This window comes from Alosa alosa, chromosome 4, assembly GCF_017589495.1.
Source record: "Alosa alosa isolate M-15738 ecotype Scorff River chromosome 4, AALO_Geno_1.1, whole genome shotgun sequence".
Lineage (NCBI taxonomy): Eukaryota > Metazoa > Chordata > Actinopteri > Clupeiformes > Clupeidae > Alosa > Alosa alosa.
Window position 1 is genome coordinate 32,314,073 of NC_063192.1, and position 27,217 is coordinate 32,341,289.

Genomic DNA, 27,217 nt, shown 5'->3' on the forward strand with positions numbered 1-27,217 from the left:
AAGTTTCGTGGACTTTCGTTCATGGGGGCCTTACAATAAAATAATTTATGTGTACATTTAGTGACCGTACACCAACAAGGATTCCCGGGACACTGAAAGACCGGGGTACACGAAACTTGGTGGGCATGTAACCCCACATGGATAGCATGGAACCATGCTTTTCGTTTTGATCTGTAGCCCCCCCGCTGGACTGGACCCCCCGAAAGGAGGGTAGGGCAGACACAGTTTTCTGTGAATATCTTGAGAACCGTAGGGACTAGGATGACCAATTTTTGGCTTATGTTTGCCTCCAACGTAAACCCATTCCATATGCACACATGTGCATAAACAGATACACACTCACACACATACATTCACAGTAATCCTATGCATGACACATACTCACACAGTAGACATATATACGCATGCATGCACATGCACATGCACACACACAGGCACATAAACAGGCAAACACACAAGCACATGCACTCACACACACACACCCACACACATAAACATGTACACGCACACATGCACACAATTCAAGAATTTCTCAGAATTATGAACAGGCAAGATGGGAGTGGGGTTGTATAAAATGTATATTACATGTGAAATCTATGAACTAATCATGTTTTGGTACTTGTTGTCTAGCAGATACCAGTGAGAATTGAGTGTGCATAATGCAATTTAGTGAGACAGTTAGAATCATATATGCCTTTCAGCGTGACTTATTTTTGAGGAAAACGTGCTGGACTGGGCGGCGGTCATATTTTGTACCGCTCTGCAGTACATCTAGTTTATTTTATTATTTTTATTGATTGATTGATTGATACAGTGCCTATAAAAAAGTATTCACCCCCCTTGAATATTTCCCCTTTTTATTGCTTTAATACATGGAATCTTTGTTATTTTAATTTGCCATTTTTTTACAATCATTTACAAAAATCCCCTCTTTAATGTCAAAGTGAAAGCAAATTTCTACAAAGTAATGTTAATTAATTAAAAATAAGCGATTGCATAAATATTCACTCCCCTTAAAGTGACTGACCTAAATCAACAGCGGTCCTGCCAATTGGTGCTAATAGTCTCACAATTAGTGAAATGGAGATCGCCTGAGTGCAGTGAATGTGTATAGCATAGTAATATAGAGACACCTGTGTCTGGAAGGTCCAGCTACTGGTCAATCAGTATTCCTGGCTATAATTCCACCGACCACCGTGAAGACAAAAGAACACTCCTAACAACTCAAAGAAAAGGTTATTGAAAAGCATAAGGGAGGGGATGGATACAAAAAACATTCAAACCACTGAACATCCCCTGGAGCTTATAGTGAAATCCATCATTAAGGAATGTAAGGAATATGGCAAATGTGCAAATCTGCCTAGAGCAGGCCGTCATCATAAACTAAGTGACCGTTCAAGAAGAATAAATGTGGGGGAGGCCACCAAGGCACCTATGACAACTCTGAAGAAGTTAAAAGCTTCAGCAGCTGAGATGGGAGAAACTATGCATACAACAACTTTGCCTGAGTTCATCACCAGTCAAAGCTCTATGGGTGAGTGGCAAAGCTCTTATTAAATCTCCACTAAAGTTCGCCCAAAGACATATGGGAGACTCAAATGGTCAAATAGAAAAAGGTTCATTGGTCTGATGAGACCAAAATTGAGCTTTTTGGCCATCAGACTAGATGCTATTTTTGGCGGACACCAAACACTACACATCACCAAAAATGCACTATCCCTAATTTGAAGCATGGTGGTAGTAGCATCATGCTGTAGAGATTTTTCTTGACAGCAGGCCCTGGAAGGCTTGTAAAGGTAAAAGTAAACTGAATTCAGCAAAATATATGAAAATCCTGGAGGACAATCTGATTCAGTCTGCAAGAGAACTACGACTTGGGAAATTATTTACTTTTCAGCAAGACAATATACCGAAGCACACAGCGAAAACTACACAGAAATGGTTTAAAAACAACAAGGTGAATGTTCTGGAGAGGCAGAGTCAAACCTCAGACCTCAATCCTATAGAAAATCTGTGGCTGGACTTGAAAAGGGCTGTTCACACCCGATCTTCTTCCAACCTCACAGAGCTTGAGCAGTTTTGCAAAGACAAATGGAGTAAAATTGCAGTATCAAGATGTGCAAGCCTAACTGAGATCTGTCCACACAGGCTCCATGCTTTAATTGTGGCCAAAGTGGCATCTACTAAATGCTGACGAAGGAATTAATATTTATACAATAGCATATTTTGCATTATATATTTTTAATTATTACCCTGGAAATCCAGAGTTCTTGCAAGAGCACAATTTGAATTTGCTCAGCGAGTGACTCTGGCGATGAGTAATTGTATTTTTGTATTTTATTTAGCACTTGTAAAAAGACAGAGTCAAAGACGAAACAAAGAAAAGAGATCAGTGCAGGAAGAGGCAGTAAGCCCAGACTGGCTAAAAAAGTAACATAACAACAAGAGCCACAACAAAAGTATCAAAACAATATAAATTTAAAGAAAAAGGAAAAGAAGAAAGAAAATGAATAACCAAACAGTGTAAGCACTACAGTAGAACAAACTACTATGACAGAAATCTGCTAATGATGCTCATATGCACATGGAGCTGAGCTGCATCAATCACATCGGTGTATCTGATATAGGCAGGCCAGAGGCGAGCTAAACAGATGACGACAGCGCTGCAACGTCGAAGTCCAGAATCAGTCAGTAAACATTGGTCGTAGTGTTATTCAATTGCGTGCAGTGATATTTTCAAAAAGATTTTTCAGGCTAGTAAATTATTGTAAAAAAGGCCAAATTAAATTGATCAAGATTCCATTTCTAAAAGCTGGGGTGAATACTCTTTTTATAGGCACTGTATAGATAGATAGATAGATAGATAGATATACTGTTTATTCTGAGGGACATTTAGGCACCCAGTAGCTTATATGACTCATACAGAGCAAGAAAAACACTATGAATTTCAGCTTGAAATTGCCCCAAGGTTTTATTTGGCAAGTACACATAGGCTATGTATAAGAGTATAGTGTTGTGAGTGTTTTCCTTGTCCTGTCTATGGGGATATTCTCAGACTCAATTCAGATAGTGGTCTTATAAAGCTGAGTTTTCAGCACATTTCTGTGTGTCGTCTAGCACTCTACATTAGCACCTCAGTGGTCCACTTACCTGGCCTCGTTTGACATGACAAGGCAACACGGGTGTAAGTCTTTCCTTGCATCTTCCTTGTTTGCAGACCAGACAGGGAAATCCTACATTTCCTTCATATTACTCTCATTCGTAATGACTGAATTTAATGGCTTACATTACATTACAATTGTGGCTCCCAAACACTATAGGTAAATATAGACAAAGCAAAATGGACCAACAGAGCAGCCCAGAGCATTTCACTGGGGGTTATCAAGCAGGCACCTTCCTTGTTTCATTTGGCCCTTCCAGTCATCTGGTGTCATCTGGTGTCTGGCGGCCTAGACCCACCCCCGTCATCACTCATGATGGGTTCTCTACCCACAAATCAACAAATTATTCTACATGAAACTAATTAATATTTGACGACAGAACAGGTTTTTGTTCTTTTGTTTTTTTTGTTAATCTTCTTCCTTTGCCTGTGTATCTGATAGCCTAGGGCCTAGGCCATACTATCTCAAATCCTATCATAATTTTTAGCCATGGACCACATGATGTGATACAAGCCCATCCAGAAACCTCAACTCATCTCAGTCGTGTCAAAAAGGAAGCTATTGGTCTCTAAATCCTATTAATAATTGCCACAGAAAGTGTGTTGAATGTTGGGTCATTCCACTCATCATAAATCGGAACATCACATAGTGAAGTATAACTGACAAAGTGTGAAACAGCTAGTCCGATGTAACGTTACATTAAATAGTTTCAAAACAGGGTCTTTATTATCAAGTGTTGCACAACAGCACTTGCATGCGTTTGACATCGCCACTGCATCGCATCGCAGGTTTGCTATGTTGCTCGGAAGTGACGCCATATCACTTAAAACCGGGTTGAGAGCTTGAGAGACGCTGGCTGGACAGAGCGCTCAGTTCATACGGTAACGTTATTCAGCGGACTTCCCTACAGGCACAGGTGAGCCTCAGATGCATCAACATTGGGTTTTTACGAAAGAAAAGGAGGAGAAACGATATTGGAATTTAACTTAAATGTGACTCATAGTGAACAGGTTGGGCAGTGAAGTGCACGGTACGTGCAATGAAGATAGTAGAATTTCCAGCTAGCCACCCAACAGCTAGAATCTAACGTTAGTGAAATAACGTTAGCTAATGTTCATGCTGGCTAGTCAACCTATCCAAATCAGAAATATATGGGAGAATTTGTGCGCATTTAGCTAACGTTAACTAAGCTAATATTGTAATAGAGTACCTCTACGTAAAGCCATAGTGTTAGTTTGTCTTCCTGCCATTGTATTGCATGCATTAGCATTCTACTTGCATTGGTGTATTTAAAGAAGGTGACCAACTATACAGCTAACGTTAATATTTCAGACCACCATATGTAATTGAACAAGTTAAGTCAACCCTTAGTAGGTGTCGCCACTGTTAGCTTGCGAAGCTAACATTACCTATCTAGCTGGCTAGCTATTGAGCGTTGCTAAGATACTGCCACATACATAATGCGAAGTTAGCTAGCTATAAAGCCCAAGCTTCAGCATGCAAGTTAGACCACTAGTCCTATCATATTATTATAAGCATTGGAGACGAAATGTCGAGAATAACTCACGAGTTGTCTTTGACGTCATGTGCAATTTTGCAGGCATCATTACGGCTGTGTGTGCGATAGGCAACACTGATTTTTAACGTTAGTGATCTTTTGTTCAGCTACGTTATCCAGTGTTATCCGTTAGCATTCCCAACCAGACGTCTCTCTTGTAACAACCTAGCTTCTAGCCTGTTTGTGTTTATCAGTACGTTAAATGTTTTCATATTCGATCACGTTAGCTGTAGATAGAAAGTTGGTGTTATAAATAGCTAGCCAGATCGTGCATGAAGGTGTGATTTTAAACATCTAACGCTAACGTTAAGTGAATAAGCCAATGCCAGGTAGCAACGTTAACTTTCACTTGAAATGAAATGAAACTATCATTAGATAACGTTAGTGTAACGTGCCCGTTAACGTTCGCGTTAGATGGATCCCATGGTCATTAGATATGACTGTGGTAAAGGCTGCAAGTTATCGGGGTAAGTTAGATGCAATCTTTCCATTGACATTTGTTGTCGGCAAACTTGGTTAACGTTACCGTTAATTTATCCCAGTTAGCGATATCGTAACACCCCCAATTATCACCACTTTTGTTCAGAAATTCTAAAACAACGATGTTTTTTAACACTTCAAAATAAAATTTACTAAATGAACCTTACATTTTTCATTAGCCATAGATGTGTAGATTTGAACAAAATCTGGTTTGGTTCTTAACGGGAGCATTTACTGCCTGAAATATCCGATTTTGTTTACCACGCTTGGAGTTATAGTGCTGGCCTGATGGGTCGCCTATTTACACCGTTTCAATGGCTCATGAACGGTTAGACCGAGAATTCTCGTCATGAAATTAAAATTCCAATGGAGCTCCAAGCGGTTGTGTACACGCAGCCTTACAACACTGTTTACAGCTCTTTGAGTCACGGTAAAATGTCATTTTTGGTACATGTGGGTGGTTGCGTTTCTTTAGGAGTCCGCTGTCTTGGTTTGTATAGAAATGGATATTAAGTGACACATAAACGCAAGACGGTGGAAATACGGGACCGACGGTAATAGGGGGAGTTCCGATACTAACGTTAACGTTAAACCACAGTCCTTCTAAGTCGTAACGTTACCGTTAATGTTACCGGCGCTTGCCATTCATATAACAGTTGGTTAGCAATCAAGTTGCTTACTAAAAAACCTTATTGGATAACTTTACAGTGGTTTGTCATCAGGTACATTTATCTTAGGAATGCACTCTTGTCCGACCCAGTGAGTGAGTGGCCTTTGATCTTTACGTTAGCCAGCTGGCATTAGATGGGCTATTCGCATCAAGTTAAGGCAGCTATCTAGAAAGACCGTTCGTTGAAATAAAAAAAAGTGGGGAAGTGGAAAGTGAAATAAAGGTTATAAATATGTTTAACTGAAGAACAATTTGCCCCAATGATTTGACACGTTAGTGTTATTAAGTTTCGGGGATCACTATAGTTTGTCACTGAGGTACAATAGGGAGCAATACAATGGATATGAACTAGAAATTCTATTCCAAGGACCACTGCATGAAAATGCAATGCATATGATGTAAAATATACAGCGTTAAAACAGATCAATTAAAGATGGTTACAATGGTTTTGCTTGTTATGGTTCTGGATTTGGCCGACGCCTTTGTCCAAAGCGACTCACAAATACAGATTAGATTGTTGGTCAAACTTAAATAAGGAGAATAGTAATAATAAACAACAATATCAATTCCACCAATAGCCTAATAAAATAAGCAATGAAAATGAGGGGAAAAGCAATAATGAAACCATAATGTCCATTCAATCAATAATATAAAAACAATGACATGGTAAGGCTACATTAAGGAGAATATCAATAATAAACAATAATGTCAAATTAATCAACAGCCTAATGAAAATAAAACAATATTATACAAACCATAACGCATAAGAAACACTTAAACAACTAAGTGCATGTTGAACAGGAATGTCTTTAGACACCTCTTAAACAAAGAGGTAGACATAGTTGTAATCATGTAGTTGTAGTTGTAATCATGTTGGTTGCTGTGGTGGTTGCTAGGTTAACATTGTAGTGGTTGTTGCTAGGGTAATTAAGATGATTGCTAGACTATTGCTAGGGTAGTTAGTTGCTATGGTGGTTGCTAGGTTGACATTGTAGTGGTGGTTGCTAGGTTGTTGCTAGGGTACATATGGTGGTTGCTATGCGGACTAAAGCGGTTGCTGTGCTGTTTGCTAGGGTAATAATGTTGGTTACTATGGTGGTTGCTAGGTTGATATTATAGTGGTGGTTGTGAGGGTAATTAAGATGGTTGCTAGGCTGTTGTAGGGGAACATGTGGTGGTGGCTATGGTAATCATGTTGGTTGCTAGGTTAACATGGTTTAATTGATGTTGATAGACCATGAACGTTCAGCTCCAGCAAAACTGCTTAAACAGCTCAATGTAGCTAACTGATGTACAATTAGTATAGAACATTATGTAACATTATTAAACGGCTCTTCACAATGCTAGTAGAACGCTCCATTGACTTGAATGGGATTTCCCAACGTTCTACAGTAAAATAAATTCATGTGATTACCGCTGCAAACATATAATTACTGCTGTCAATGGCAACGGGTTTACTTACTTACTTAAAGCTTTTAGTGTCCCCTAAGGGCGATTTGGTTTGCAGCAAGACATCCATAGACAACATAGGACAAAAAGTACAACATGACAACATGAACACCCAATGGTTGAAGAAAAGCATACAGTACATGCAGATAAGCAGTGCAGTGTGTATACAGGCAAAAAAATAAATAAATAAATAAATAAATAAAATACTATAAAAACAGGAAACACTTTCTGCTCTCCATGGAGTACCTTCATACAGCAGGAAATCATACCTCACACACACACACCCAAAAACACCATGATGTTAGCCCAGAGTTTTGTGCTGCTGATCATATCGCTCCGCAAGTATTCCGGTCACTTCTTGCATTGGAACTTCATTCAAAAGTGAAAGCAGATGGTTGATCAGCTGTGTTCTAAAGAATGTTTGATTCAAGTTCAGCGTGTGTTGCGAACTATTTGTTTCTCAGCAAAAGCCACAACGAAACGGTAACAAATAAGTGTAAAGAGACATATCGTGGAGTTTATTTTTTAGTTTTGGCAAGTAGTCAGATAATAAAGCGGGATAATGTATAGAACGCCAATCATTATGGGAAAATAAGTCCCTTCAGGGCGGAACAAGACCCGCTCCGCTCGGGTTCGGTCTGTTAAGCTCTGTCCGACTTATTTTCCCATAATGACCGGTTTTCATTGTTTTATTGACATTATGACCGGTTTCATTGTTTTATTTGTATTATCCCTGTTCAAACCCGAATGTTCAGTTAAAACCCAGTATGTACAGTTAAAACCCGAATGTTCAGTTAAAACCCAGTATGTACAGTTAAAACCCGAATGTTCAGTTAAAACCCAGTATGTACAGTTTAAACCCAATGTTCAGTTAAAACCCAGTATGTACAGTTAAAACCCGAATGTTCAGTTAAAACCCAGTATGTACAGTTAAAACCCGAATGTTCAGTTAAAACCCAGTATGTACAGTTAAAACCCGAATGTTCAGTTAAAACCCAGTATGTACAGTTAAAACCCGAATGTTCAGTTAAAACCCAGTATGTACAGTTAAAACCCGAATGTTCAGTTAAAACCCAGTATGTACAGTTAAAACCCGAATGTTCAGTTAAAACCCAGTATGTACAGTTAAAACCCGAATGTTCAGTTAAAACCCAGTATGTACAGTTAAAACCCGAATGTTCAGTTAAAACCCAGTATGTACAGTTAAAACCGGACTTATTTTCCCATAATGACCGGGCGCTCTATAAAAACCCGAATGTTCAGTTAAAACCCAGTATGTACAGTTAAAACCCGAATGTTCAAGTAATGTTTGCCTGCTTATTTCCATCCATTCCTTCATGCAGTCCGTCAGGCATTTAGTCCGCTTGCAAGATATCTTGAAACACCACCTGTTTGTGTAGAATTCCCCTGTTGTGTGAGTTCGAATGAATGAATTAGAACTATATTCTGAGGTAAAATTGGTTGGCAGCTCAGTGCGAGTTTGAATTCGGTGAACAGCTTAAAACTACATATTGGCCAGGCAGATCACTATCTACTGAGCAATAGTCCTCGCTCTGCCTTCCTCTGTGGAATTTATGAATTCAACAGGACTTTCAAAGATTTACCGCCTCACCGATCACTACTGTTGGCCATAGCTGGATCAGCCCATAAAATCATACATTCGTATGTTGGCCCCATGCTTAATTCCCTTTCTATGATTTCACTACAATGGTTCTGACATGTGCTGTGACAAAGATAGGCCCTAGATGTGTCCTATTTTAAGAATGGTTCAAGATGAGATTTCTACCAATATCATACCTATATGAATGAACTGGAGCCCGCGGGGCATATTCAAGCATTGTTGAGATTGACTTGAACAACGCCCAACCTGCTTGACAAGAGCACAGGGTTGGAGGTTCTCCCTCCTCTTTGGCAAACAGCTGGAACGTATTTCTAAGCCCTGAAGGATCTGTGCGTCAGCTGTTAAGAAACTGTGTGGGGTTTGACGTAGTTTGTCCTGCTGACAGCCAGCACAATAGAGCAGAAAGGACTTGGGTATGTTGTACTTTCCACAACAAACTGCAGGCTAAGGAGAGAACTGACTGGAATGTGAAGTGAAGTGTCTGAGATTGGCAGTGTGGTGATCACTAGAACTGCAGATTTGATTAGGGTATGTTCATTTTACGTGTGGCTGTCCTCATCTGTGACTGTGCCATTGTTGTTCAGCCACTTCTGCAGTTGCAAAGGTGGGATTAGTGCGTCATGAGCTGAGAGTGGTTGTCCGTATATCAGGTTGCCTTTTTCCAACTGGAGAAAAACGGGCAGTGAAGTACAGGAGTGGAGCTGCATCAGCAGGAATGGCTCCTGTGAGCCGTGATCCGCGGTCCAGCCTTGGCCAGGCCGTCGCCGCCGCCAAGCCCAATATTGAATGCAGATTCTGCAACTGCATGCCAGACAGATCTTTATTCATCCAAATGTGTTTTTCATCAGATGAGTTTATGAGCAGAGGAAATGGGCTTCATAAGCATAAGGGATGTGCAGTACTGAACAGAAAACTCTTCAGAACATATTGCCCCCACCACCAAACTGTTAGGTTTGAAGAGGGAATGGGACTAGAATACTCTCAACCAATGTGACTTAAGTTTTTCTGTGCGGTGTAGGCCTACATCTGGAGAGGCCATTACATGGAGGTCATGGATGTTGTCCAACCATTTGTTTTTGAGGGTTGTAGTAATTGTGAAGACCAATGCATTGCTAGGCACTTTGGACTCTCATACTGCCGTTTGAAAGGCTTGGCTTGATGGAAGTCACAAGGTGGGCCGTGAAGTTTTCATGTGAAGTATATTTGTTTAGGTGTAGGAAAGGGGGAGAAGACTAATTAATTGACGGAAAAGCTTTTTAAGTGTCGAGTGGGTGGGGAGGGAGGCAGGGGGGAGAATGGCTGAGTTGTGAGAGGAGGGGAGAGAATGGCTGAGTTGTGACAGGAGGGGAAAGCGTTTATGTGCACATGTGGATGCTGGGCTTTCCTCCACTTGGTTTGTCCTCGGCTGACCCGGCTCCTGCGCCTCCCCAGGCTGTCATCTGAGCCGCTGCTGGCCTCCTCCAGCAGGAGCAGACAGCTTATAGAGACAGCAGAAACTGCTTAAGAACAGCGTTTATCCACTAGGCTGAGGGACCTGGCATGCTGAGATTTTGCTGATCTTTTTTTTCTCTTTCTCTCACCCTCTCTTTCTCTCACCCTCTCTTTCTCTCACCCTCTCTTTCCCTGTTTCTCTACCTGTCACCCACTCTAGTTTCTGAACAAAGGTAAGAGCTGAATCTTCACCTAGGACAAGCAACAAGTGGACTACAGCATGGCCCGGAAAAACATCCCTAAAGGTAAGCCCTACACACACACACACACACACCATCTTCTCTTGTTCACTCCTGGCCCCACTCACTTCTCTCCATACACATCCCATCCATCACGGCACACGTACCTAACTGCTGTCAGGCAAATCCCCCGAGTTATGCCCACTGTAAACCATCTTACCTCACTCACCACAAGTTATCCAGTCTGGTCAATGATCAGTGCTGCCAAACCTCACGTCAGGCCACACCAGCCATATCATTGGCCGCCACTTGCATTGTTGTGGTCTCCCTCAGTCATTGGAGTGATAATACAGGTGGAATGACTGTCAGTGTACCTTAGCAACCACATTTTATATCTAGTGAAGTATTAGTAAGGTTTGAATTAGGGGCGTTCGACTAATAAAAAAAATCTGTCTAAAAGCCTTTTGTTCTTTGCGGGAGAAAGAATGGGATACCAGTGAGGTGTGTCATTAGTACCTAAAGTTCCACCTTTGCCTGAATCACCACAAGGTTGTTAAATTCTGAGCTATGCACACACACGCACACACACACACACACATATTTAGAGGGAAATGGATAGCTGGTTGAGTTGCGCATGCTGCATAACTTTATGGACGTAATCCTGTATTTATTGCCTTCTTAACACACGTGGCCCCAGGGAGAGGAGAGAGGCCGCTCTGGCGTTCCTCCATCCCAAACTCCGCTCTTGAGCCTGCATGGCCACGTCTGCAGTCACACACACCCATGGACACACTCCGCCACAAACGTGCTCCTCCAAGATCAAATGGGCCTTTTTTAATAAAATGATTTGCTCTTAAACCCCGACTGGGCAGTATGACCGACAGTACTGCATCCGCACTAGTAAAGAATTCTAAGTAGTGTGTTGGTAGTAGAATTATCCAGACAGTACTTAGGACTTAATGTGAAAGTAGTGAACTCGTTTGAATTTTTTTAAGGAGGTAAAAGTGTTAACCTAATACATTGACATGTATGTAATGTTTGTGAAGCAAGTATTAATGTTTTAACGTTGCAGTAGCCAAGAATCCCATTGTCCATCTAGTACATCTTAGTGCCGGCTGTAGGCTACTGTATGCTTTGTTCAAACAAATCTATGTGAGGTACAGTGCACAGCATCTGCCTCAAAATTGAACTGGCATTATGAGAAGCATACTAGGCATGAAACATACAAGCTGATGAAGGAGAAGATGTGCTTTTTTATCATCTATCAGTATTGTGTTATAGTCTATGCAATCTCGTTTGTTTGCCATCTGTAATCTCAGGCTACCTTGACTAAATGATTTTATTTATCCCCTATCTAACCACAAGTCAACAACAATTTCCCATGATTATTTGTTCCCATAGCTATCTCCTCTTTGTCAACCATAGATGCCCCTTTGTTTCCCTGATTGTCTTTGACTGTTAATCGCACAGCGTGTAATTTTGGGTGTGTTGGTATTTTGCTCTGGCTGTAGACATAGCAACCTGCCCGACTAATGAGGCTTGTGCTAAAAGGGAGTTGGGATTGGTGCAGTTTGCATAGATGCCATCATATGGGCTGGGAGGGTGTGGATGCGAGCTAAAGGTTCAAACACCTGGCCCTGTGGCCGCTTTGCCTACTGTTGTGCTGTTTTGTTAAGGAAAGTCTGCATTGTTGTGTCTAGTCTGATGCCGCCACATAAGTTGTGTTCGTAACACAAGCCTAAGGCACTTGCACACTATGAGCGTTTAGCCTTGGTCTAAAGTCTAAATGAGGGTCAAGGTTAGCTTTATCTCAGACTGCTCAGACAGTTAAGTGCTTAATTCAGTTACATTTGTTAAGCTCAAAGATCCAAGCTAAATTGAAGGAAGAGTTGAACCCCATTTTCTTTGGTAATCATCAAATGTGAGAACATTGGGAAAGGAGCGAACAAATAATAGCCTACAATTTAATGAAATAGTTGAAGAAGAACAGATTGGATTCAGTTTCTAAAAATTTCCCAGAGCACAGGTGTGGTGACGAGCAGGTGACAAACAAAGCATCATGTTTGTTTTGAGCTTTGAATAGTGTGAGAGACTGGTTATGGATAATCCCAGATATTTTGGTAACTTTTTAGGAATATGTGTCTTAACAGTGTATTTTGAAAATTATTATGTATTAATTGTAAACCTGAAAATGGTCAAATAATTGTGTAGGCCTACTGTGTACACACTCTCTTTCTTGATGGCATTTGACCCAGTACAGAACAGCTGTATGTGCTAGAATGTTTGTATTGCTTTATGGAATCAGTGAGTTGCTAGGCTGCGCAACTTCCTTATCACTCTTGCCTGTCTTGGTGAACTTGATCCAGAGTTCAAGAGTGTCTGGCTCAATTTGCACAGAGCCAGTGTCACCTAGCCGTATCACCTAATTTTATTTGTATGACGTGTTGTGACGTCAGTTCTGAGATGCTTGTGTAACCTGTTGGGCTATTTCTGTAACTCTTTTTGCGGTTGGGGATTGCTGACTGGCAAGATTCCTTCTCCTATTAACTGCTCTAGCTTAGTTCCTTTGATAGAAATCACCCAAGTAGCTTCAGGGCAGTATTTGAGAAAGGTGATGACTAATGTTTGAACAACAAATGTTAACTTTGTAACACTGTATGGTGTCATGTTTACGTGTTTTGACATTTTAAATATATGGAATGACTGAAGATCTTTGACATAGACCAAGGAATAGCAGCTGATCTGAACCACTGTTTGGTTTGTGAAACAGGTGACACATTTGTAAGGCCTTAACGATTTTTATTTCAGCTCAAAGATGAGCTTGTGCTTTTGGCCTATTAGTGGCCTAACAGTGAACAATCACCTCTGTCTGAATAATTCATCCCTCTCAGGGAACCAGTAGATGTGTGTTGTTGAGCTGGAATCTGTGTGGCCAGGTTTTGCAAACCAAATAATTTGGGACCATCTGAGCTGGCTTAGTTGTGGAGTTAGTCCGACGCTTCACATTATTTTGGGCGTTCTAGATGTACCCATCTTTGTCGTCTTACCAAGCCCAGAGCCAGGGCGTCAGCTTGTGAGCTCCCGGCTGTGTGCTGGCCACGTTGAGCTGTTTCTTCTTGTGGCGCCTCTGTTGTCCTCCAGGGTGTGAGTGTTTATATCTGTGCCAGCACAGCCGCAGGTCCCAGGGCTCCTGAGTCACTGCCCTGGGACGTTACTAGGCCATGGAAAAGCAGCGTGCGTGGAGAAGTAGACAAACATGTTTGCTCCCCGCCCCATCCTTCTATTTTGGCATGTGCATGTGTTTGCACATGTATAAGTATGTTTACACAAGCATGTGTGTCGAGGATGACTGTATTTGCATTTCAAATAGACAGAGGGACTACCTGGAATAATGAGATGGGCAGTAAACTTTGTAATGGTTGTTGAGAACAAAGGGCCTTTTAGCATGGAGTGTAATTGTCAATATGAGAGAGTTTCATAAAAATCTGATGAACAAGTCATATAGGCTCAAGTCAAGTAGTGGTCATACTTTGTCAATGAGAAAAGGGAAGTTTGTAACTCTGCTAACTAAGTAAAAGCATCAGTCGAATGAACTTTGACATCAAATTAAGATCAAATATTTGAAGAGTTTGGTTTCAAAACGCTATCTCCATTATATGAAAGGTGATCGGAATATGAATGATGATGGGCCGAATGCAAAGAGGTCACACTCGCAAAACTCGGATGAGGAGTTCAGATATGATAAAAAAAAATAACGCATATATTTCACCCCTCCATAAAATTAATAATTAAAGAGATTATTAGTATGTAGTACTATAGGCCGTTTACTAGTACTCTTATTTGCAAACACCAGCGTGATGCCTAAAAATGGGGCATTTGGCTTCCAGTAGAAGACATCTAATGCCCCGATTTAGCCTATGGTAAACTTCTAATGCCCTGATGTAGCCTATGGTAAACTTCTCTGAGTTTGGCATGTTGATTTGTCTAAATCGTGTAAAGGAAAGATTAATTTGAATATATTTCAGGAGAATTGTTTTGTAGGTAGCAATGTGATCATCATGTGACATCTTATAATGACAGCTTATTAACAAGATGGATATCGAACATGCTGGTGTCACAGATAGGCTGACTTCTGCAGTTGAAGACATTGTTGAATAAACTCGGCAAAGTTAGGCTACAGATTTCCTCCCCCAGAAATTTAATTTATTTACGGGTGTACATAAAACAACGTTATGGAGTTTTGTTAAATAAAGAACAACCAACCGATGTTTCTGGTCATCTTCAACTCCTTTCTTTTCAAAAGTAGTTGGCATCCCTTGTCACAGAGAGAGAGCGAGAGAGAGAGACCGGCCAACCATCCCAGCTGACGTATGTGGCATACCACAGCAAGAAGAGAAGGAAAACCAGGGGGAAAAAAATGAGCAGTGCATGGGCCTCTGCTGTAGGACACCCCCACCCCCCAGTTTGGATGAGTTCCTCTTGACCTACATTTTAGGGGGAGGTCCTCCTGAGGCTCCTGCCAGCTCCACAGAAAGCAGCCCAATCTCCTGGTGCTTCAGAGCAGCGCTCTACCTTAGTGCCTCTCAGACAGCAAGCTCTCTTTCCCAAGCTTGTGGGTTTAAGATTTTCTTTTCTGCTTTGTCATTATCACTTACAGATACGTCTGGTGTCGTTTTTGACACTCATTCCAAAATGGTGATGTCCCAGGGAGGAACATTTGATCGGATGAAGGAGAAGGTGGGCCACTTTGAATTTTTCTTCTCAGATTTCTAAGCGTATTTATCCATGCTTAATCCTCATGCACGCCAACTTAATGTCTTCCTATCTGAAGTATGAAGTCACGCTGTTATTACACTGTGCAGTCTGCCATTCTGGTAGATTTTTTATTTTTTTTCTTGACTAGAATGTTTAACTGGGCTTCATACTGCCATCGTAAACATCCAGAGGGAAGGTGCGGTGCGGGGAGAGTGGGTTGGGGTGCTTTGGCTGACTTTGGTTAAGATCTTTTCCAGATTGACTGCCTCTCTCTCTCTCTTTCTCTCTCTCTCTCTCTCTCTCTCTCTCTCTCTCTCTCTCTCTCTCTCTCTCTCTCTCGCCCCCGTTTCCTCTCTCCCCTCCTTCGTCTGGGCTGTGCAGATAAACGCTGTGCGTGCGGTGGTCCCCAACAAGAGCAACAACGAGATTGCCCTGGTGCTGCAGCACTTTGAGAACTGCGTGGACCGCGCTGTGCACGCGTTTGTGGAAGGTACGGTAGTACAAGTGGATGCCAGACCAGAAAAGCACTCATTTAAGCACACGTACACATGTGTGAACAAGGGGAGGAGTGCATGGTTAGTTTGGAGGCACAGGGGTGTGTGTGGGTGTATGTGCCTCTGCATGTTTGGAACTACGTGTGTGTGTGTGCGCGTGTGTGCCAAGCTAAAGTGCACTTTTGTGCTCTGGTACATTTCTGTTGTTATGGTTGCATGTTTGCCAGCTTACCACAACTGGGAGATTACTACACTCATGAGATTGTTCAGCTAGTCTCTAGTTGAATGTGACACACACACACACACACACACACACACACACTAGAATGGTTGATTGAGCCGCTGTAAACACCCCCAGGTGGCACACGTACCCGACACGTACAGACAGACGTCACAATGTAGCTGCAGAGCTCTCTGGATGGGCCTCTTCACAGATGTTGCCCAATGAAGTGGGGCTTGTATGCTTAGTGAGTGAGTTTGTGTGTGTGTGTGTACGTGCGTGCATGCAAGCAAGTGGCCTGTGTTTGCCCTCTCTGACTGACCGACTGCTTTTGAACTCTGGCAGGAAGTGCTGTGGAGATCCTGAAGGAATGGAATGTCACTGGGAAAAAAAAGGTATGCTCCAAGATGATTGACACTTCCTCTGGGTGTCACATTCCTGATCAAAATTGTTGTCTGAAGTGCTGCATTCCACAGATTTTTGTGCACACACAAATGTTGATCATTGTTTACCAAAGCCTAAAATTATGGCCTCAAATAATCTTAGTCCTATTGTTACTCCTAAGTTAGTAAAGCTGAACATATTCAAGTTTAAGAAGCTGCCATCAGAATTTTTACCGATTACCAAAATAGTTGGCAATTTAATAGTTGACAACGAATCGATTAATTGTTGCAGCCCTAATACATACACACACACACACACACACACACACACACACTTTCTCTCCACTCCACTTACAATAGTAATGGTTGTATGAGTTTTAAACCAGAGTGTTTTTTTAGTTGTGCTGATTCTACTGTAAATCCTGCAGTGTCATCAGTAGATCATGGGGTGGTGCAGGTTGGCATTATTATTCTAAATGTGAAACCTGAAACACAAATAGTGTTCCAGGGTTCTAGTAGTAAGCTGTAATTTCCTCAATATCACAAAAATCTGCCTCAGGACTTGAAGTCTCTTTGTGGAATGATCCAGGCCCTCGAGCTATGGCATGCCTCAACATGTTCCCCAGCCAGGGACCCTGTGGGCCCCTTCACCAACCCTTTCACCCTTTGACCCTTTCAACAATAAAAACAATGCTTGAATGTTCTATTTGGTTCCCAATCTACTTTGCATTAAGATAACATATGGAATGTTAAAACGGAAGCCTTGTGGGGACAACTATGATGCTGATAATGGAACTCTCTTGAAATGGTCCATACATGACATACTTTGAGTTGAGACTTGTTCAGCTGTCTTCTTACTCCTCACCCTGGCACCAAGCTCTCTGGAGCAGACAGTTGGACTGACTGAAATGGTTCATCTGAAGGCAAAATTGTACCAAATTGGAGAAATGATTTTTAATGGCCCTTTTGGCAATCGTAGCCACATTCAGATCCCGTCTCAGCATTGGAAATGACTTTAGCGTCAGTGCTGGTGGTGATGTTCATTTGTCCTCCTCTGCTTGGTCCTTCACCTCATCTCTCCTCTCCTTTCCTCTCCTCCTCTCCTCCCTCCAGCCCAAAAAAAAGAAGAAGCCTAAACCCCAGGTCAAGGAGGCAGACCCCGAGCCTGAGCCCACCCCATCTGAGTCCACCCTGCTTCCCGAGGTGCCCGACGCGCACAACGGTTTCCATGCCAACGGTTCGCTGGCCGCTGAGGGTGAGTCTCTGGACTCCCTGAGCGAGCAGCTAGACTCTGTGTCACTGGACGCCGAGCTGGATTCCGAGCCCGCCACGCCAGACCTGCCCGACCTCACAGGTAACGGCGCTCAGAGGCTTCTGTCACAACCACTCTCTCATACAACCACACTCTCATGCCAACCAAGCATGCTGCTTCTTATTGATGGCTTCCAACCCAGACCTGATTGGCATTACAGTCAATACTTACCTGATCAGTAGGAAGTGGGGGATCTTAACAGGATATCTGTGGAGCCATACATGTGACTTTATTAACACACAAAACTGACAATTATCTTTTCCTCTCGCGTATAGCACAAGGCATGTGCTCATTTGATCATGTCCCTCCACTTTCATTCTTTATGTGTTGTGTCTGTTAGGTCAGTGTCCACTAATTAGTAGTTTGGTTAAGCTCTGCTTGCAACCGCAGCCCAAAGCCACCAGTGTAGTAATGGATACTTAAGCAGTAAGAGCGTATTGCATTTCCCCCAGTGCTCAAACATACAGTGTTCTGCCACAAGCAGTCAAAAGATGGAATTGAAAGTAGAGATATGTAAAGTTACACTCCCTTCTGCCTGACTGCTCCTCCCTCCTGTGTCAAAAACAAGTGTGTGTGTGTGTGTGTGTGTGTGTGTGTGTGTGTGTGTGTTGGATTACACCACTAACCACTCTCTGTTTCACTTGCCACATTCTATAACCATTTTCTAAATGTGGCGTCAATTTGGTTGTATACATATCTCATGTGAACTTCTCTCCATGTGAGACATTTCTACTTTGTACAGAAGGTAATGTGTGTGTCTCTATCTGAATTTAGCACCTGAAGCAGAGCAACATTCTTTAAGCCCTGGACTCCATCAACATGGTTCCCGTAGCAACAAGTCGCGTCCCAGACCTGGTTCCAGCTCCAGCTCCTCTCACCCAAATGACCACACAGGTGCATCTGGTGCCAAAAAAATTGGTGAGATTTTCCTAAATCTAGGCTTCTACAATCCCTCACCCACCTCAGTATTATAACAGCATTAGATGAGAAGAACTAACAGAGTCGGTCATCGCATACTTGTGGGCGACCAATGGGCCAGGATGGCAAAGCACGAAAATATCTTTTGACATTTCACACTGCTCAAAATGAGCCTGTTAAATTGCTATGACTTCCAGCAACCGCGCAACCAACCCTCTTCTGAGAATGAGTACTTCCTCTTCCCAGTGCTTGAGGCAGGGCAGGAGTGACACGACAGGCCTGCAGCCACGTGAGGAGGAAGCCCGGGTCACGGGATGAATAAATAAAAGTGCTGTGTCAGATCCCAGCACGGCGTCCAGCACCCAGCCAACAGGAAGGATAAGGGTGCGCTCTGCAAAGTGTCCCCTGGGAGCAAGGCCAGCGCAGCCATTTTACAATCCGCTGCCAACATGTCATTAATAAAGTCCTCCACGTGTGTGATGTTTCCACCCTCCTTAAAGAGAAAGTGTGTGTGTGTGTGTGTCAGGGCCTAACGGCTTGCAGTATAGCGTGAGCTTCTGAAGAGAAATAAAGAGCAGATGGAGTTAGGTCACTGAAGGGATGCACTCGGTCTAAGCTTTGCTAACCTTATACATTGTGCAGAAGTGTGTAGCCTTCTCCAGTCTCTTGGGATGTGTTTCACCTTGTCCGTATGTCTTCTCCAGTCTCTTGGGATGTGTTTCACCTTGTCCGTATATCTTCTCCAGTCTCTTGGGATGTGTTTCACCTTGTCCGTATATCTTCTCCAGTCTCTGAGATGTGTTTCACCTTGTCTAGTCTCTGAGATGTGTTTCACGTTGTGTGTGTATATCTACTCTAGTCTCCGAAATGTACACTTTTTCACACATTTTTTGTTTGTTTGTCTCAGCTTCCAATATCGACCGCTCGGTGAAGGACCTGCAGAGGTGCACGGCGTCTCTGACGCGCTACCGCGTACTGGTGAAGGATGAGATGGACACCTCCATCAAGCGCATGAAGCAGACGTTTGCGGAGCTTCAGAGCTGGTACTCGCGCTACCCTTCTCCCACCTTTCTTCCTGCAGGGCTCTCAAAATGTGGGAAATGGATCATGTTTACACCACACCGGCAGTCAGGATGTGGTCTCTGTTCCCTAATACGTGTTGAGTAACTTTCTTTCTTTCTTTCTTTCTTTCTTTCTCTCTCTCTCTCTCTCTCTCTCTCTCTCTCTCTCTCTCTCTCTCTCTCTCTCTCTCTCTCTCTCTCTCTCTCTCTCTCTCTCTCTCTCTCTCTAGTCTAATGGACAGAGAGGTGGCACTGTTGGGTGAGATGGATAAAGTGAAAGCTGAAGCCAGTGAGTATGAATACCTGTGTGTGTGTCTGTCTTAAGGGTGGAAGAGTATCAAATTTGTCCCATCCTTGAATGAGACCTTTGTCCTGTTTGAGTGCATGTAGTTCTGTGTGTGTTTGAGAACACAGTAGAGCAACATCGAGACCAACGAATTCCAAAAATTCCTGCTTTCTTCTAAAAAGACAAAAACAAGCACTTACCAAATAAGTAAATGGTAGCATCTGCCTGTTGGAAGAGGGACACTACTTTCCTTCTATTATCAATGTATTTACTGTGTATGCTTATGATGCTTACTCTAAATGAAAGCCACTTGCGACACAGTTTCAAGGCTGACATGACTCAGGTTTGGTCTGAAACACTAGCCTCAGTGATTAACTTGTCCCAAATTTAGTTTGTGTTGTCTAGTCACTGGTCTGCATAGTTGATCTAAAACGGGGACTCTGAATCTAAGCTTTTTCTGCGTTCACTTGCTTGACTGGAGTCTCTTGGAAACTCCTGAGGCTCAAAGTTGCCACTTCGGCTCAGTCACACAGTGTACAGGCTTCAGGAATACAGACCTCCAAATCAAGCTGACGACTTAGGTTTGAAGGGATGGCTTTATGGTGAAGCCATAACAAGGTAGTAGTGATAATGCTATTGATACAATAATCACTGAATAGCATGAGCATACAGTGATGGCCAAAAGTGTTGGCACCCATGCTAAAGTTGACTGAAAAGAGGAATATAAAATCATCTTTTGGAAATTGATCTTAATTAATGCCTTAAGTGATTTGCATTGAGCTCAATGAGCAACAAACCAGCTAATAGGCTAACTGAAATAACACCATTTAACATAGGGGTGGCAATACTTATGACCCCTGTATTTTAAGGAAGAACATTTATTTATTTATGATACATTATTCATTCACTAAGAAAATTGGTGTCCTTAAAGGTTAGATATTTCCTCATTTTTCACGGGCATTAAGATCAATTTCCAAAAGATGATTTTATATTCCTCTTTTCAGTCAACTTTAGCATGGGTGCCAACACTTTTGGCCATCACTGTATTACATACTAATTTGAGATAATGGAGGTGATGGCTTTTCATGTACAGCATTGCAGATGACATTGCAGAAGAGTCTCCTCTAGACCTTTGGTTCCCAAAGACTGGGTCGCGACCCACAGGTGGGTCGCAGGAGATTTTATTTGGGTCGCCAGCACAATTTATGTTGTCTAATAGGCCTAGCTTATACCATTTAAGTTATCAGTTTTCTATTAGGATATAGTTTGTTTACCACAGTCATGGCCCTCGGTGCAATTTTGCACTTAGAATAGCTCTGAAACTGGGGGCGAACACGTCGCAGAGGGGGCAGCGTGCATCTCACTTGCAAAATGAAACATTTCTGTGGGGCGCCTGCCATGGACCTCGCAGTTGCAAAATGCAAAGGACATGAATCAACACGAACATTAACGGACAGCTGCTTCCGTTGACCGATTAAAATCTAGTTACCGTGCTGTCAAGCAGACATCTGTGTAGCCTACTGGACATATTCAATTTGCGTCATAGGCTGTACAGTTTCGAGATGCACTCTTTAAAGTTAACAGCAACTTCCTCACATTCCTTATTATTTCGGATTTAAAACGCACAACAGTGCATTATATTAGGCTACAATTTATATTGACAATTTAAAAGCTATTATTTCCTCTCGTTTTCCACTTCGCAAACTATACTAGGCTACAGTAAAGGTACATTATCTTTTGGCTATAAAAGCCTCTTGTTTTGATATTTATTCATTTCACATTCTTACAACATAGCCAATTGTCACAACATCAATACACAGCCTTAGTATAAGGCCTACAAACAAGCAAACGTTTAACTCCAGAGAAAAATATGGATTCAACTTTCCAAAGAAACCTCCAGAAATAGGCTAATATAACGAGTTATGTGCTATATGCTATTGAAAAGTTTGAGAACCTGTGGCCTAAAACAATATGGGTCGCGATGGTCTGTCATTTTTAAAAAGTTTGGGAAGTTTGGGAAACACTGCTCTAGACGATATCTCTGCCATTTTTTGCTATTTTTTGAAACTTATCGGTGCATATCGATATCGGCCAACTCATAACGGTTTTGCCAATATTTGTCCAAATGTGCCTTTTTGTGATTAATCCAACATGCAGCTGGTTCAAATTTACTGTGACTAATTTTTATTTTTTATAAATGACTTGTTTGTTTCGTAGCCTAATTTGAATACTTGCAGTAGCATTACACTGATGTTTCTCATGCCATTTCCTGCACTTCTCTTACAAAACGAGTCAGCTGTCAGCATTCAAGGTTGTGCGTGTTTCCCAGAGAGTGCATGCCTCTTCTCTGCAGCCTGTCAGTGTGGAGAATAGCCTAGAAGCCTAACCCGTATCAGCCTGTATTTGTAGCCTACTTTTAGTTTGTTTAAGATGTAAAAGGATAAACATTTACTCAATAAACCATCCTTAAGTCTGTATAAGTCTCCTCAGTGCAGTGATTTCATGCTCTGTGAGTGTGCCTGTGTTTTGATGGAACTGCCTTGTGTTGCAGTGGCTATTCTGGATGGCAGGCAGAAGCGAGCAGAAGAACTCCGACGCTTGACCGATAAGTCAGCCTCCATGTCTGAAGACCAGCTGAGTGAACTTCGCGCAGACATAAAGGTACCACACATTTGCCCATCTCATGTGATTGCATCCCTCTGTATCTTCATACGCTGTCACACTGAGGAATGTGCTCTAATGGATGTGTTCTGGTGCACAGCACTTTGTTAGCGAGCGCAAGTATGACGAGGATTTGGGGAAAGCTGTGAAGTTCACCTACGAACTGGAGCCCCTCAAGGCCAACATCACGTCTTTTGGAGATGGTGAGGACACTCGTGTGTGTGTGTGTGTGTGTGTGTGTGTGCAGTCCTGTCTGCACACAGGTCTCTTGCTCATCTCTGTGATGGCCGGCTGTATTGAGCGCAAGGTAAACGGTGTGTGTTTCTCTGTTGTCAGTGTACCACCCTCAGACGGGCTATTCCAGCCGCTCTCGCTGTAGCTCCTCCTCCTCCTCCCTGATTGGCCCAGCAGTGTCGGCTCCGTCAGCAGCTTCTGCTAGCGCCCCCCAGACCCAGGCTCCGCCCCCCGGAGGTCGCCCCAACCAGCCGCACAGACAGGTGAGCAGGGCAACGCCACACAGACAGGTGAGCAGGGCAACGCCACACAGACAGGTGAGCAGGGCAACGCCACACAGACAGGTAGGCAGGGCAACCCCACACAGACAGGTGAGCAGGGCAACGCCCCCCAGCGCCTCAGCTCCAGCTCACTGAGGACCTGTGTGCTGATTTGTGCATACAACTACCATTCAAAAGTTTGGAGTCACTTACAAATGTCCTTGTTTTCGTCATTAATGTTGTAAATGACTGTTGTAGAAAGAAATGGCTGATCTTTAATGCAATTTTTTGGAGATGGTGAGGACACTCGTGTGTGTGTGTGTGTGTGTGTGTGTGCAGTCCTGTCTGCACACAGGTCTCTTGCTCATCTCTGTGATGGCCGGCTGTATTGAGCGCAAGGTAAACGGTGTGTGTTTCTCTGTTGTCAGTGTTGCTCAGACGGGCTAATCCACATTGCCCATTATCAGCAGCCCTTCATCCAATGATCCAGAGGCACATTCTGTTTACTAATCTGATATCATTTTAAAAGGCTAACTGAGAACATTGGAGAACCCTCTTGCAATTATGTAAGCGCATAATGTAATCTGAAAACTGCTGCCCTGATTAAAAAAACAATGCAACTGATCTCAGCTGGTATTCTGCCTATAATGGAGTGGAATGGACATTTCTAAGTAACACCCAACGGCAGTGTATGTTGTTCGACTGATAGAGGGGTGACCCCATCTTACTTTGGTACGAGTAGGGTGATCTATTGTTTATTTGTTTGTTTGTTTTGTGTATTCTTTCTCAGGTTTACCAGGGTAACAGGCGCGGAGGTCAGCGGTTTAATGGCTCCTACCACGACAGGAACCCTGGGCGTGGTGGCTATCGTTACCAAGGAGATCGGTACCAGGGTGAACGCTACCATGGCGACCGCCATCACGGCGACGGCACTAACTCTGCCCACAGCCGGGGCCCGGCCTACTCTTCCTCTTACAGTCGTCACGATGGTCCAGCTCATCCAACTCATCCAGCTCTTCCAGCTCATCCAGCTCATCCAGCTCATAACGGCCTTCCTCAGAGGCCCCCCCGAACCCACTGCCCCTGACACACGCACACCGTGCACGGTCATAGCACATAGCCTCCCGCCTCGCCCTCCCACCACCCCCAAGCCTGGCCATCTTGTACACTCTCACACACACACACACACACACACACACACCAGTGGCACACAGCGTTAAAACTAGCTGAAGTCCTCAGAGCAGCTGAGCAGTACAGCCGGCGCACATTAGAGAAGGACCAGGCCACTGGAATGTGTCATGACTGGCCAGTCGGGTCTCCACAGTCCCCCTCCCACCCACCCCCACCCCTCTCCCCTCTCCCCTTCACCACTCGTTGCCCTATTTGCCCTATTTGCCCACGCCTACATCCCCTTGTCCATGAAGAATCAAACTCAAGTTTACATGTTCTCTGCTGAGCTCCAGCGCCACCTGTGCAAGCTCCCCTGCCCTGTTTCTCTCGGGCCACTCATGAAGGAATGTGGACGTTCTCTCTTCCTCCTTCACTCTCTCTCCATCCCTCCTTATCTCCCCGTTACCCAGGCGCTTTGTGGACGTTCTCTCTTCCTCCTTCACTCTCTCTCCATCCCTCCTTATCTCCCCGTTACCCAGGCGCTTTCCAAATGCCTCCTTTTTTTGTTTTAAACTTTTACATTTTTTTGGTGTCGTTCGCACACCTATACGTTCATTCCAGAGACTATTAGCAAACCATCTAGTCTAAATTTGTATTTGTGTTAGTGCACTATGTAAGGGCATCAACAATATGTGTAAGCTTTAATTTGAGAATTTGTTTTTGTTTTTAAAAAATCTGTTTAATTTGTGTTCTATATTCCTCTTGATTTCTGATTTCTTGACTGTTTTAGTTAGTTTTTTGAAGTCGTTGATCTGGTTTTCTGATCTGGGCTGTGTAGAACTGGAGCCCAAGTTCTGCCGTTGTGGCTGGGATGGGCTAACAGGCTGAGCTGCCAAACCCTCTTCCTGGCTCAGATGCTCTCACACAGCTAAGATCCCTCCTCTTCCTCCTCCTCCTCCTCCTCCTCTTCCTCCTCCTCTGCCACGTGGATCCACAAGGGCCGCTCGTGTGTGTGTGTGTGTGTGTGTGTGTTCTCTCTTCTTACACCGTCCAGCTGTCTGTGCAGATGTGCGTGGCTGCACAAACAAAATCATCTGACTTCTTACCGTGTGTGTATATGCGTGTTTGTCTGTGTGCCTGCATGAATGTAGAGAGCTAGAGATCAGATTGGCGTTTCTCAGATGTGTTCACTTTCCCGCTGGTCTTCATTGTGGAGGTGTAGCCACACCCGCACTGTGAGTCCACATGCATGTAGAACTGAAAGGATCTATTGCTGTTCCAAACTCTGGATATGTGCAACATGCGTCACAGAGCATGGAGTGAGCACTCTGTGTGTACGTATGCAGTCCGTTCCGAGCAAGCCTCACATCTACCCACACACAGGTTGACATTCTTCCTCGATATAGCCCCCTTTGGTTCTCAGCCTCCACCTCTCCTCCACGTTTTTTCTGTGTGTGTGTGTGTGTGCATGTTCTGAAGAGGTACTGAAGAGAATCCTCCACATTAATGTACATCTTTAATGTCTGAACAAACTCTAGGCCATATACCTCATTGTAGCCACCTTGCTGCGGCAGTTGCCCCCAACCGCTGCCCAACCTGGGGAGAGTCAAATTCCATGGGGGCATTTGAGCCTCCATCACCTCCAGCCATGAGACAACCCCCCCAAAGGCAGTGAGTCAGTGCTATCTCCTCAATCGTCTGGATCTCAGTGAAGAGAGCCTGTCACTTCAAACACTAACATGCCGTTTACGCCTGTGCAGAATTCACTACATGCCGACATGGCTTCTGAAAACAACCCTGAACCCCTAAACTGTGCTCTTCAGTTCAAATGCTTTCAATTCCTTTTCTTATGGACGACCATAGTTTTTCTTTCCCTTTAGATTCCACCCACACCCCAGTATTTCCTAAAAGCAGTGAGAACCATGTTTCTCATCCCCACTGGTGCAGGATAGGCGTGGGCTAGTGCTAACGGTCAGCGTTAGGTGTAGGATGGTGGATTTGACCCGATGAAGAATTTGGCCCACACGTTTCTTAAAAGTAATGAGGGCTTTCAGTGAAGTGACTTAACTGGAGCTGCTTCCCACAGGGCTCTGTGTCCAGCTGTTTGTGCAGGGCTCGTTTAGCGGTCAGTCATAACTTGGACTCACTCATGCCTCGGCCCACATTTGCACTGCCAATGTAGCCTTACACCCCACCCCATCCTCCACAGACATGTTCAGCAGAGCAGCCTTCTCTCACAAGGTTCGAGACTGATTTTCAGCTTGCCTGTTTTTTTTTTTTCTCCCTCTCAAATTCTTCAGTGTTTTTGTCTGTTTTTGTCCTGTTTTTGGACATTTATCCTCTTTCTGTAAAGGTGTTCACCAAAGAGACTGTTCTTTTTCATTTGTACTGCCTTTTTGAAGCTTTTAGTTCTAGTCTTTTTAAACAGTTGTCCTCTGACCGGGGGAAAACCCGAATGAACAACAGGTTAATGATATTTACTGCTCACTGCTCTCATCTTCTCTCGTCTCCTGAAGTGTGTACATATGTAACTGTACGTTTGTTTGGCTGCCCCCTGGTGGCTAATTTATGTATGAAGCTGTGTCATCAGGCCCATTGAACTCTGGACCTTACAGAAGTAGTTTAGATCAACTCTTTCCTCTGTTCAGATCATCTTTTTTTTTTTTCCTGAGACAACTGTAAACTCAAGTGCCTTCTTGTCCCCTACTTTTCACCCACCCTGTCCCATTTCCACCAAGTATGGACCAAAGACATAAGCCCATCCCCAACGCCTCTACCTGACCACACCCTTACCTGGTGCCTCCTTCACCTTCATTGGCTCCAGATAATCAGCACTTGGACCCCCCCCTGTCCATGCCACCTCTGACTGGCACACTTCTCATTTACTATAAAATAAAACTTGTTAGCAAATGCA

The 27,217-nt window shown here is 43.4% G+C and overlaps 1 protein-coding gene across 4 annotated transcripts; it reads left to right on the top strand.

Annotated features, from left to right (window-relative positions):
• The first annotated feature begins 3,971 nt into the window (after nucleotides 1-3,971).
• On the top strand, nucleotides 3,972-27,217 carry spats2 (spermatogenesis associated serine rich 2). Of its 4 annotated transcripts, none has more exons than XM_048241851.1 (13): nucleotides 3,972-4,077; nucleotides 10,591-10,675; nucleotides 15,267-15,346; nucleotides 15,746-15,854; nucleotides 16,424-16,473; nucleotides 17,575-17,815; nucleotides 18,548-18,691; nucleotides 19,599-19,734; nucleotides 19,983-20,041; nucleotides 22,590-22,699; nucleotides 22,800-22,902; nucleotides 23,036-23,196; nucleotides 23,984-27,217. In XM_048241851.1, the coding sequence occupies exons 2-13, from the start codon at nucleotides 10,651-10,653 to the stop codon at nucleotides 24,278-24,280; spliced, it is 1,515 nt and encodes a 504-aa protein (XP_048097808.1). In that variant the 5' UTR covers nucleotides 3,972-4,077; nucleotides 10,591-10,650; the 3' UTR covers nucleotides 24,281-27,217. The 4 variants fall into 4 exon arrangements, with proteins under 4 accessions (XP_048097808.1, XP_048097810.1, XP_048097809.1 ...); XM_048241853.1 differs by lacking the exon at nucleotides 3,972-4,077 and adding an exon at nucleotides 4,667-4,806; XM_048241852.1 differs by lacking the exon at nucleotides 3,972-4,077 and adding an exon at nucleotides 4,828-5,186.

Excerpts from the sequence above, each read along its gene's own strand:
- spats2 (XM_048241851.1), top strand. The coding sequence starts at position 10,651 with ATGGCCCGGAAAAACATCCCTAAAG. Across the intron at positions 15,347-15,745 it reads TTGATCGGATGAAGGAGAAG|ATAAACGCTGTGCGTGCGGT; the intron begins GTGGGCCACTTT and ends TGGGCTGTGCAG. Across the intron at positions 16,474-17,574 it reads ATGTCACTGGGAAAAAAAAG|CCCAAAAAAAAGAAGAAGCC; the intron begins GTATGCTCCAAG and ends TCCTCCCTCCAG.